Below are 13166 nucleotides of genomic sequence, written 5' to 3'. Positions count from 1 at the left end.
TGCCCAGAGTGACAACACAGCCAGATAGCATCATCCCTGAAGTCCGCAGCAGGGCATGCAAAGTCCTCTGTGAGCTGCCCCTGTCCGTCTCCCCAGCACCATCCCCTGCTACCACGCCACGTGAACATACCTCTGGCAACGCTGCACTACCTTTAGTTCCCAGAATTTTTCACTGCGTTTTCTCTCATGCCTTTGAGGCTTTTTATATGCTGTCCCCCCTGCCTGAAATGCCCTCTCTTAGTCAGTTCTACTCCTCTTTAAGCTGGAGTTCAAGCATCATCTGCTCCCTGATCACCCAGGCCAAGTTATTCAGTCTTCTCTATGCTCACTCATCACTTAAATGTGTGTGGTTCCCCCTCTAAACCGATGTTCCATGAAGACAGGGGCCTCCTCTTTCCAGCTACGTATCCCCATGCTTAAGACAGTACTAGACCCATGGTAGGTGCCAGATAAATATTCCTTGGTTGAATGAATGAAAGCTGGCATCATCTTCACAATGTAAGGTCTGCACTGGCTGTGTCCATGTCATCAGAGCAAGGTGCTGGGGGAGCCTGTGAGGGATGCTTCCGGCGATGTGGTCACGGCTGTTCTGTCACATCTGTTTCTAGGAACGCCGTGGAGGCAGCCTGGACATAAACGACGGGCACTGTGGCATGGGCAACAGCAGCGAAATGAATGCCGCCCTCATGCAACGGAGACACACAGACCCCGTGCAACTCCAAGCAGCCGGGGTATGTGAACTTCCCTCTCTGGGCTCAGTGGAGGAGGCCAAGGGGCCAAGTAGAGAAACGGTTGGTCCTCCGCGAGAGACCGGGAGAGACCAGTCTCTCTCCACGAGAGACTGTGTGTCAAACTGCACACAGAGGTGGTGGGAACCCAGCGAGTGACGGTGGGGCAGGAGTTCCCCGTAGAGCTGATCCCAGCTGGCGCCATCCAGCCTGCTGTTCTCAGTTTGGCTGTCGGGCCTTGCCCGACCCTCACATTTCCTGACTGCAATTCTAGCAGAGGGAGATCCGTTGCGCTGGCATCGAGGGCTGTTAGTCTGGGCACACTGCGTTCTGTTTGTCACTCGAAGAAAATAAAAAGAACACCTATTCATGTAGAGAGAGTAGTTCTCAAGGATCCTCTTGGAGCCTTGGAGAGTGACATCTCAGTTGCTCAGAGCTGTGCATCCGGGTCTGCTTTCAGTTGCAGTGGGGTTTGAAATGTCTCTGGAGAGCCATCCGTCAGCCTTCAGGGCAGGCAGCTCACAGAGAGCTTTGTCTTGGTACCAGGGCCCGCAGATCCTCCTCCGTGTGCCCGTGGCTCAGAAGGCAGCTCTGCCGGCCCAGCTCAGCAGGGCCTCTCTGTGCTTTCCCCCAGCAGCGAGTGCGGTGGGCCCGGGCGCTGTACGACTTCGAGGCTCTCGAAGATGATGAGCTGGGATTCCACTGCGGAGAGGTGGTTGAGGTCCTGGACAGCTCCAACCCATCCTGGTGGACTGGCCGCCTGCACAACAAGCTGGGCCTCTTCCCTGCCAACTACGTGGCACCCATGACCCGGTGAGGCCCTTCTGGAGGGCTCGGAAGCTTTGGTCTGAAGCTGCCTGCAAGTGATGGAACAAGGAAGAAACTCTGGAAGTACACACACATATATATACGCGTGTATATGTACATATGCACACACGTATATATGCCTACGTATCTACACACTTATAATAGTAATTTATTGGCAAGTTTGTTGGTTACTTAGTTGATATGAAAGGAGCTCAGGTGGAGAATTCTATTCATACTTATCTTTCTGCTCCCCTCAGCGGGTGTGCAGAAGGCAGGGGGGGCGCTGGGAAGTGGGAGGCAGGGAAATGACACCGACATGCCTCCTGCCCTTAGGCCGGCACAGCTTCCTCCTCGTCTTGGGAATTCTGACTGAGAGGACCTAAGCGGGATCCACACCTGGTGCTGGACGCAGAAAAGCAGGGTGGGGTTGGACTTGGCGGGGCATGTCCTCCTTTACCTGCATGTCTGGCTCCCCGCCCCCTCCGAGGGTGTGCGGGGCTGCTGCCCCCCTCTCCCCACGGGGTGGGCACTGCTGGGTGGAGGACGAAGGCGCCGCTCTGAGCTGGGAGCAGGAGGGGATGGGAGGGGAGGGCTGGAGCAGGGGGCGTCCCGGGGCCTGGGCAAGACTAGTCCCCTGGCAGATGCTCACCTGAGACCTTCCTCTCCCTCAAGCGAACGTTCCCCAACGAATTCTCTTCCGTGTGGCTGCGGTGGAGAAATGGAGGCCCTGTGAGAACCGAGGAGGGGTTTTTCACAAATCCCCCACTGGCTTACTTGGGTGTAACATCTGTTTCCCCAGCAACCAAGAACGCAGCATCCTAGACTCTGTAAAGCGCCCGGAGAAGCCCCGGCTGAGAATGGCAGATTTCAGAGCCACTGTTTTATGGTTACAGGGGTGTCTCTTCAGGGCTCTATTTGTTTTCCCTCTTGGTTTCCTGTGTTTTGAAGATGCTTTGCCCAGCAACACAGAGAGAAGCCCACTCCTCAAGAGCACTGTTCAGCGACTGGTCAATTGACTGATTGGCCATGACCCTGGGTGGCAGCTGGCTTGGAGAGAGCTTCCTGTTCCCTCCGACTGTTGGGCCACCGCTGGCGCCTCCCCGCCCCACAAGCTGCACCTGGGAAGGAACCCCACGGCCACTGTCTCTCCTTCACCTCAAAATAGACTCGTGTCTCCCAGGGCTCAGCCTGGGCGCGGGAAGCACAGATCAGCCTGGCTGGGGAGCAGGGACACTGGAGAAGGAAGCTCAGTGTCGTAGGGGAGCCAGAACAAACGTGTCCGCCCCGAGGGCGTATAGGAGGGGTGGTGGGCGGGTATACGGAGACCAGAAGGAAAGGGCTCAGGCGGAAGTGCTGGTGAAGGAGCTCCGGGGTGGGTGGGGACCTGTTGCTTCCTCTTCTTCCCAGCCCTTCCTTCTCTGAGGAGGGACGGGGCAGCCATCAACCAAGGTGACGTAGGAAGAAAGGGTTTCTGACTCAGAAGTAACTGTCAGTGTAACGTAGGCTATGGCCTGTTGGCTCTGAAATCTGCCATTCTCTGATCCCCATGTCGCCTTTAGAGAAAAAGAGAAAAAGAAAAGACTCTGTGGTGGGTCTTGGGAGGGAAGAGAAAATAGCCTGAGAGGCAGGGGGAGTCCAGCGAGTGAGGAGGGGTCTCTGGAAGTGAAAGCGCAGGAGGTAGAAGGGAACGGAGACATTTCAAAAGATCCAGGAGCAGCGTGAGAGGCTGAAGGGAGGAAGAGGGACAGGAGGTGAAGTGGGACAGGTGAGGAAGACACTGGAGTGACAAGTTGGGGGCAGATGAGGCACGGGCAGGAGGGACAGAGGCTGGTGGGCAGGACGAACCTGGACAGAGGAGACACTGCAGGAACCAAGGCAAAAGAACAAAGGCCAAGGAGCCCGGATAAGCTGTTTCGGTGCTGGGTGATGTGAACAGGTTACAGTAAATAAAAGCCAAAGTAATGTTTGATTTTACAGTATTTACAAACCGTATGCTTTCAGCGGTCCACGAACTTGGTCCATTTGTCTGATTCTGTGGGAGGACCAGCCCCAGGGAAGACAGAGGGAAACGACTGGGTTCTGGCCTGGGTTTTGTGCCTTGAAACACTCCTCAAGAAAGCAGTAATAAAACAAGTGCCTTTGTTCTGCTGGGCTGGGTCTGGGTCTGTGTCACACGCCTCTCTGGAGGAGGGTGGGGGTCACTGGCCTGGAGAAGCTGACCACGCAGTGTGGGCAAAGCTCGCAGAGCCCCTGGATCTGGACTTTCTGTTCCACCAGAGCTTTTAATTGAGGTGCTCAAACAGCCTCGTCCCTGCTCATCTGGAGGCTCAATCCAGAAGGAACTGAGAGTCATCCTAACCACCCGCAGTGAACAAGGGCCCTCGGGGACCAGACTAAGAGGACAAGGACCGCGCTGTCCGCACTGTCGGGGCAGGGGAGGCTGACCCTCCTTGGCCTCTGGTGCTGCCCAGGGGAAGTTGCCCTCCACCCAAGGGGATTTCAGCACCAGGGGCGGGTCCCCCCAGGGCCTCTCACAACCACACAACCAGGAAACAACACATGGTCTCTGAATTCGGTTGAATGAATCACTCTGCGTGACTTGGGGGCCACCTGGAACTTCCAGAGAAAATCTGGTTCCTGTTGGACCATTTCGGTCTCCCTAACCGCTTGCTGAGGCTCGCAGCATTTCAACTATCTTGTACCTGCCACTGCCCACCCACTTTTAGATGGCCCTAGGGTGACCTGAGGCAGCGCTTTTCTCGAAATGAACCTGTCTGTGAATTGCCTGGGGAGTGTGTTCAAATGCGGAGTCTGGTTCAGTCCTGCAAGCCTGTCAAGCTCTGAGGCGTTGTCGCTGGGTCCACAGACCACACTTGAGTAGCAAGTGCAAAGAACTTGGCAGTGAGCTAACTGTCTACGAAACTCTAATTGAATCTCTCTTCTAGGGGTATTTAGGCGTTTTTCTCTGTTGCTAACAAGTAAGTCACTTTGGCCGTGGGATAGACAGGCATGATTCAGAGCTGTCATAACATCATTTGCGTCTGGCAGCCCAGACTTCTTATTTTAGCATCTTCATCTCCATCTCAAATCAAGAAACTTTAGGGCAAGAGGCATTCGGATGAAATACAGACAGGGATTTCCTAACAGTAATTATTGTAAACACGAGCAGAGGTTACAGAAGTGGTGAAAGCTTTCTCAGGAAACCCTTAAACTCCCATCAGCTGTGATCCTGCTTGGAGGCTATGGGGGGGGAAATAGCCCTGTGACGTCATCAGATCTCGGGTAACGTAAAGCAAAACAGGCCACGTGTGGGACAGACTGGCGTGCTCAAAATATTTGCTGTTTGCTTTGTCTAAAGTTGGCCTGTCTATACCAAGGCAAGAACCTAAGAAAAGCCGGTCATCTCAATTCTTCTCTTAAATACTCCTTAGACTCCTCCATTTCTTTCTATAACCACAGCCATGCCACCATCATCTCTCCCTTAGCAGCTGAATTCCCCTCCACCCTTCTCTTCCTGCACGCCCTCTTGTCCCCAATCCATTCTCCACACATTCTCCAATGTGAATCTGAAGGCACCACTCCCCTGCCCACTGCACTTAGGTTTAAAATCCAAAGTCCTAATGTGGCCCTGTGAGGTGTGGCCCCTCCCTCCCCAGCCTCCTCTGCTTCCTCTCTCCTCCTTGCTTTCATGCCCCTGACCCACTGGCCTTCTTTCAGTCTCCAGATGACAAAGGATTTGTCCCCATACCTTTCACACCTGCTGTTCCCTCTACCTGGAATGCACATCCCTGTTCTTCACCTGGTTCACTCCTATACATCTCCAGGTCTTGGTTTAAATATCACTTTCTCAGATTGTCCTTTCCTGACCTCTAATCTAAAATAATCCTTCCCAGGATTTCCCTGGTGGTCCAGTGGTTAGGACTCTGTGCTTTCACTGCCGAGGGCCTGGGTTCAATCCCTGGTCGGGGAACTAAGATTCCCCCAAACCACGTGCTGCAGCCAAAAAATAATAATACTAATCCTTCCCGTTAGACTATCTCGCGGTTCCCAGTACTCTTCCTGAATAGCACATCTACAGATGATGGTGCCAGACTGATTACTATGACTACTAGATGGTAAGCCCCCTGGCGACAGCATTGTCTCTGTTTTGTAAACCATTGTACACCCAGCATCTAGCACGATTCATGGCACACCCAGGTTTGATAAATATTTGTTTAATGAATGAACAAGTGAGAACTGCCTCATCTTACTTATCATTCATTCTGTAACCCAAATGTCCCAGGCCTTACAGACCCATAGGTACAAACAAGGTGATATTAACGTTGATGCCCAAGTTATAGCAGCTCTTAGCCATCTGCCCTCAAAATCTCCAGTTACTTCTGGAAGCCCAAGAGACAGAGGCTGGTGTCTCTCATGTGTTTAAGCACCAGTCTGCTTGTGTCTCCTTCTCTGGCCAGGTTCGATTGCCCAGGACACCCTCCGCTGACAGCGTCTCCCCTGATGCTGCAGATGCCCTGTGCATTGCATCTGTCTGCCGGTGAAACGGGCCAATCCTTCAGGAAACCGAATCTGCTCCACAGTCCTTGTGGCAAGCGGTGTGGGGGGAGAATAGCCTGTGCCCAACTCTGAGTAGCTCTTGTCCCTGGGCCCCAGAGAGGCACTGCTTGGGTCCAGGGTCCCTCACAGCTTGTTCCCTTCTCACCGGAGCCCTCTCTGCATCAGACGGGATAGGGATGCCACCTGCCCCGTCATCTCTCTTTTCTGTCTCTCTCCCTATTGCCCCTTTTTCTTTCAGCTGAAAAGAATGCCCCTGTACCTCTTCAATTGTGCAATAGGGTCCCAGGGGATGTGCACCCAAGTTGTACAGTCTGGGCTTGGTTATAATTCATTCATTAAATCAACAAATACTTACAAAGCACGCCTAGGGGCCACACACAGTCAGCCATTGGGTCCTTTCCATCTGTCGGACGCTGCCCTGTCTCCGCACCTGTGCCACAGTCATTGTCTCATTTAAAACTTCCCTCTCTTCCCTCCCAGGTGATTGCCATGGTCTCAGAACTGGCCTCCCTGACTCCTGGCTGGTCCCCTCAATCCAGACTGCCAAAGAGAGCTTATGAATATGCAAAGCTGATGACATCAGGCTTCTGTTAAAGCCTTCAGGGCCTCCCCATGGCTTTCAGGCTAGAGTTTAACCTCCTTAGCTTCACACTAAAGACATTTTGTGATCTGACTGCTGCCTGTTTGTTCAGCCGAAATTTCCATCCCTCCCCAGAATGAGTCACGTTGTCTCAGACCTCTGAGTCTTCCCACCCTGTTCCTTCTGCCTGGAGTGTCTTTCTCCCAGTTTTTGGTCTAGACCAGTGCTGTCCAATAGGACTTTCTGCAATGATGATGGAAAAGTCTCTGTTTGCTCTGTCCAACGTGGTGGCCTCTGGCCACACGTGCAGTGTGTCTAGTGCAGGTGAGTTACATAGCCAGAAGTGGCTCCCTTATTGGGCAGTATGGATGCAGACAACTGCTAATCCCTTTACAGTACTTAGCTCAGGGCTCCAGTTCTGTGCCGGGAAGTCACGCCAAATTCATGGCTGATGCAGATGCCCCTCCTCTGTGTCCTGTAGCATCCTTGTTCTGTTTCTACGCCCATACTCAGAACTTCTCTATAGTCAGTGATGCATCAACCTGCCTCCCCCACTGGACTGAACATTTCTGAGGGCAAGGGCAAACAGTTCACCCAGTGAATGGCTGGTACATGAGTGCATAAGTGCACTGCTAAAGGTTTAACTAGCTCAGAGGAACAGCCCTGATTTGTTGAATTTGCCAATTCTGTACTGTAAGTATTCCTATTACGTGTCCAGAGAATAAGACAAGGCACAGAAAGAGAGAACATATTTGCAAAAGTCATATCTGATAGATCTGTTATTTAAGACTGTTATCCAAAATAAACAAAGAATTCTTAAACTCCAACAATAAGAAAATGAACAACCCAATTCAAAAATGGGCAAAAGACTTGAACAGACACCTCACTGAAGAAGATAATGAGATCACAAGCAAGCAAATGAACAGATGGCCAACATCATATATGATTAGGGAAATGCCAATTAAAACAATGAGATACCACTACACACCTCTTAGAACATCCAAGATCCTAAACACCGACAGCACCAAATACTGGCGAGGATGTGGAGCCGCAGGAACTCTCGCTCACTGCTGGTGTGAATGACATCACATGGTACGGCCACTTTGAAAGACAGCTTGGCAGTTCCTTAAAACCTCGTCTTAACACGTGATCCAGCAGTCATGCTCCTTGGCATTTACCCAAAGGGCTGAATACTTATGTCCACACAAAAACCTGCACGTGAATGTTTACGGCAACTTTACTCATAATTGCCAACCCTTGAAAGCAACCAAGATGTGCTTCAGTAAGTGAATGGATAAATAAACTGCGGGACACCCAGACAATGAGATATTATTCAGCGCTAAAAATAAATGAGCTATCAAGCCATGAAAAGACATGAAGGAGACTTAAATGCGTATTACTAAGTGAAAGAAACCACTCCGAAAAGGCTACATACTGTATGATTCCAACTATATGACATTCCAGAAAAGGCAAAACTATGGAGACAGTGAAAAGATAGAAGGTTACCAAGGGTGACTGGGGAGAAGAATAGGTGAAACAGGGGATTTTTAGAGCTTTGCAGTGAAACTGATCTCTGTGATTTTATAATGTGGCCACATGTCATTATACGTTTGTCAAAACCCACAACAAGAGTGAACCCTGACATAAACTATGGATTTTGGGTGATAGTGATGTATCAATATAGGTTCATCAGCTGGGACAAATGGACCACTATGGTGGGGGTCACTGAAAATGTGGGAGGCTATGCATGTGTGGGGGTGGGGAGGATAAGAAAAATCTCTATCTTCTGCTCTAAAACCTACTCTTTAAACTGCTCAGAAATCAAGTCTATTTTTTAAAAAAACCCCACCATGGCTGACTTCAAGCTACCAACATGACATCACTGAACTCAGAGTGGGGAAGAGATGTGCAGGACTGGCTCTCACAAATCCAATGCAGTGGTGGTAGGAGCCTGCCCCAGCGCACCACTGCATGAATAAAGGAAAGAACGAACGAAATATAAGAGATGCCTTCAGGCTCTTTAAGAAGAAGCTTATTCAGACCTGCAAGAAGCTGGGCATGCAGCTGCAGGTCTGATTTCAGTTCTAAACCATCAGATAAAGGACTGAGGTGTCATGTCTTTTGACTTATTCAGGTAGAGAGACTTTTGTTTCCTTTGGGTCCTTTACCTTCAATACCAAGCCTTGTCCAGGCAACTACTGAGCGCCCAACTCAGATTAGAGGAAAGTGGGTGAGTCTGAGGCTAGGAAGCAAGGGTATCAGTTAGGAGGGTTCGCCTGCAAGAACATGGAATCCTGGGCTTCCCTGGTGGCGCAGTGGTTGAGAGTCCGCCTGCCGATGCAAGGGACACGGGTTCGTGCCCCGGTCCGGGAGGATCCCACTGCCGCGGAGCGGCTGGGCCCGTGAGCCGTGGCCGCTGAGCCTGTGCGTCCGGAGCCTGTGCTCCGCAACGGGAGGGGCCGCGACAGTGAGGGGCCCGCGTGCCGCAAAAAAATAAAAAAGAACATGGAATCCTGACCGGAAGTATCCTAAACAGCCAGGGATTTGTGGTGTCCCACATAAGATGTCCAGAAGAAGGGCAGTTCCTGGCTTGCTGAATTCAATGGTCAACGATGCCATCCTCTGAGCATCAGTGGTGTCTCTCCTCAGCGGCCATCGCAGTTCCAGGCATAACACGCAGGCTGACAACGTCCAGTGAAGAAGAGGCACATTCCCTCCCAATTTTAGTTAGTGAGAAAAACCTCTCCCAGAAGCCCTTCAGCAGCCATTCCTTCAGATCCCAGCAGCAATGACTAGATCACGTGCCATACTTAAACCAACCGCTTCCAAGGGATGAGACCACCGTGACTGGCTTAGGCCTATTGGTGGGACCCTACAGGAGGCAGCACCTGGGAACCCAGGCAGGACTCTGCCCGTGTGGAAGAAGCAGGTAGGGGTAGGGTGGCAGTGGGCAGTGGCTGTCAAGACCCAATCTACAGGGAATATTAGAAGAAGATTCACCTATTTTATGACCAGGCCATTCCATAAGAATTCTTGAGATATTAAGGAACAAGAAGGCAGTGGAGGGAACACAGCTCCCCGGATTCCCTCTCAGGTTGAAATACCTACATGGACACAGCCCTCCTCTATGGATTCCCACGTGCAGATTAAGCCAACACGTCAATGGGGACAGGTTCCATGCTGTTCAAAGAAACCAGAACTGTGCATAGTAAGGCCCTGCGTCTGCTGTGGGGACAGAGGCCCCAGCCAGCCCAGGTCTGAGCCATACTCCCAGCAACTCTCTGGTCCTGGTGTGAGACTCCCCCTTGCAGGTGCTTCCAGGTATGGCTCTAGCCAGGGTCATCTTGGCCACGGTCTGATGTGGGTGACCCCGTTTTGACAGGTCTGAATTCCCCAGGGTGAGCAGCGCATGGTGCCTCACTCCAGCTCTGACCTGGTTATGGGGAGTTGCTAGGTAACTGCTATGCGGCCTCTGCTGCCCACGCCAAGGAGGCCTGTTTACCATGGCAAGTCCAGATGAGTTGGGGAGTGCAAAGGAAAGGGAGCCCTGGCCGGGGGTCTGCAGCCTGGACTCTGCCCTCACTCTCTCTGGACCACTGGACCTTGGGGAAGTCTATTCACCCCTCTGGGCCTCAATTTCCTTGTCAGTCAAATGAAGGAGAGGCTGGGTCTCTTTTCTCTCTAAACCGCTGACACATGCAGGCAGCATAAACTAAATAAACACTGATCATCAGATTCCTCTCAGGTAGGAATGACTCAACACGAATGCAGAAAAGGAATGGGTTGAGTTATTTGCATTTAAAATAAAATAGAGAAACTAGCAAACCTGTGTCTCCATTAGGACACATAAAAGTTACAGAGAATCTGGAACTTCCTTGGCAGCCCAGTGGTTAAGACTCCATGCTTCCACTGCAGGGGCCTCAGGTTGGATCCCTGGTCAGGGAACTAGGATCCCACATGCTGCACGGTGAGGCCAAAAATAATAATAATAAATTTTAAAATAAATAAAAGCAGAAGTTACAGAGAGGGCTTCCCTGGTGGCGCAGTGGTTAAGAATCCGCCTGCCAATGCTGGGAACACGGGTTCTAGCCCTGGTCCAGGAAGACCCCACATGCCACGAAGCAGTTAAACCCACGCACCACAACTACTGAGCCTGCGCCCTAGAGCCTGTGAGCCACAACTACTGAGCCCACGTGCCACAACTACTGAAGCCCATGAGCCTAGAGCCCATGCTCCACAACAAGAGAAGCCACGATGATAAGAAGCCCGCGCACCGCAAAGAAGTATAGCCCCAGCTCACTGCTACTAGAGAAAGCCTGCACACAGCAACGAAGACCCAATACAGCCAAAAAATAAAAACAAATAAATTAATTAATTTAAAAAAAAAACTTACACAATGTTAAAAAAAAAAAAAGAAGTTGCAGAGAATCTTCCTTCTGTTGGCAGAAATTTAGCTTCCGGAATCGATGTTCATAAGTCCATGGGGCTCCCCAGGTCCTTTTCCAAACCCAGACTTCCTAAAGAAGTCCCCTTAGGGTCCGTAGCTTGCTAAAGCGTGCTGTCCTATCTGGGCTCTACTGGCCCTTCTTCTCCCGTTGCAGCCACGCCACAGGCCCAGCCCTTCCCGGGTTGCTGGGGCCAGCCCTGACTCCTACAGTGTGGGCTCTGCACTAGCCTCTGGGGCCTGCTACTCGGTCCTGCCTTCATTCTGAGACCCGGTCCCACCCTCTTCCCTGGTCCCTGCAACAAGCTCCCCGCCCAGGCCCACATGCTGGGACCTCTGCAGGACCCAGGTCCTCACCACCCCTGCCCCTTGTTCATGCCAAGCCCCCTCCCAGAATCCAGACTCCTTCTACTGAAGTTTCCTAACCCCACCACCATCCTGCCTGTCTGCCCACCTGAATTTCCAAATACCGCAGGCTGCTTCACCCCTCAGCATTCCCGTGACCTTGTGCCGGGGCCCCTGGTGTGCCACCTGCATGTCACTGCCACCACCATCACGCAATGCCCCTTGTCACAGGTGGCCCCTGGGACCCCATCCTACCCCAAGCAGCTGATGTGTTTTCCCCTTCCTCCTAGACCCTGCCTTCCTGGTCCAGTTCTAAGTTGGCCACGCCCGACCCTTCCCTACTGCCATACACACACGGCGTAAAGCATTGTGTCTGAATGTGCCCCAGGATGATGGAGTCAGATCAGGGAGCATTTTCCACCCCTCGACAGAGTTCTCCCCCGGTTGGGGGCAGAAGGAGGCGTTAGTACCTTGTGCACAGGGAATGAGAACCACTGGGGTGGTCAGGGCAGGTGGCCTTTCAGCTGCCAGCTCTGCTCTGGGGCGCTCTAGACCCTCCCAGCCGGGCAGAGAAAACCCCATCCTTGAGTCATGCAACCCAGTCCCGCCTTCTTTCTAACACTCCTGTAGGCAATGTGGAAAAGCCGAGAAATCACAAGCTTTGAGTCAGGCAGACCTGGGCCCCAGTCCAGACTCTGCCCCTGACGAGTCCTGAGCCTGGACAACTCCCTTGACCTCTCTGAGCTATTCTAGAGAACTGGAGAGAGTAGCACGGAGCTGTCATGAGAAGTAAGCAGAATGATAGGAACTGCTTGGTGAGGGCCCAGCAAGCGGTGGGTAGCCCCCCACCCCTGCCATCTTGGCGGAGATGGGCTTCCTCACGCCTCCACCCCACCCCAGACATGTTGCTGCAAAGGCCTCCTCTGCTTTGAAATTACCTGCCCTGTATTCAGCCCCCTGGGGTGAGTCTCTCCTCCACACAAGCTGATAACTTGCTGATGTAGTAAATCAACGTTGGGGGAGCTCTAATCCCTGGGCCTCACCCGCCTCCTTCCAGGTGACAGCTGCCCCGCCACAGTGACCCACCAGGGACAAAGTATGGAGGGTGTTGGCCAAATGAAGGAGTGATTCTTGAAGGGAGAATGCCAGGTCAGGCAGAGGTGTCCCGCAGCCACCATGACTTCCTCTGGCTGGTCTGCCTGCCCCCAGGCTCTCCGCTACCCAGATTGGGCACTTTCTCTACTGGAAAACCTTTCTCCTGCCATGCCTGGCTTGGGGTTCAGGCAGCCTCCCAGAGATGTGGGGGGAGGTGGAGGAAGGATGTCTGGGCTCCTCTGCCCTGAACCTTGCCCGGCACTTCCTTCTTTGGGGACTGTGCTCCTGCAGGTCCCCACTTGAATTTCCCCTTCCTTTCGATTTACCTCTGTGCACACCCTAGTCAGCCTGCAAGGCCAGGGAAAATGCCACCTCCTTGACTGGTTCCTTGATTCCACCCTCAGCCTGGAGTAACTCTCCCTCTGCAGAAACTTCTCCTGACACTTGCTCTCTGGCCTTGCCCTGGAGGGAGGTGTGCCCTCGAAACCTGTGCCCTGTGACTCTGTGGGTTCCAGTTCCCCAAAGACAGAGATGAGCAGATACTAAGCAAACAAATAATTCCAGCCCAGGTCCCTTGGTTGGGTCAGAGCTGTCATAAAATTTGTCTAAA

The 13166-nt window shown here is 52.4% G+C and overlaps 1 protein-coding gene across 4 annotated transcripts in view; it reads left to right on the top strand.

Moving 5' to 3' along the window:
* GRAP2 (GRB2 related adaptor protein 2) overlaps positions 1-3509 on the top strand; it is a 62874-nt gene extending 59365 nt beyond the window's left edge. For 2 of the 4 annotated variants that reach the window (XM_033866004.2, XM_033866007.2), the window contains exons 7-8: positions 609-731; positions 1363-3509. In XM_033866004.2, coding sequence (XP_033721895.1) covers positions 609-731; positions 1363-1545 — 306 coding nt within the window. In that variant the 3' untranslated portion in view covers positions 1546-3509. Of the gene's footprint in view, positions 1-608; positions 732-1274 lie in introns of all 4 variants that reach the window. The other 2 variants (XM_033866006.2, XM_033866005.2) reach the window with 2 other exon arrangements.
* Positions 3510-13166: the final 9657 nt, after the last annotated feature.

Source organism: Tursiops truncatus, chromosome 11, assembly GCF_011762595.2.
Source record: "Tursiops truncatus isolate mTurTru1 chromosome 11, mTurTru1.mat.Y, whole genome shotgun sequence".
Classification (NCBI taxonomy): domain Eukaryota; kingdom Metazoa; phylum Chordata; class Mammalia; order Artiodactyla; family Delphinidae; genus Tursiops; species Tursiops truncatus.
This window is presented reverse-complemented; position numbering and strand designations above follow the sequence as displayed.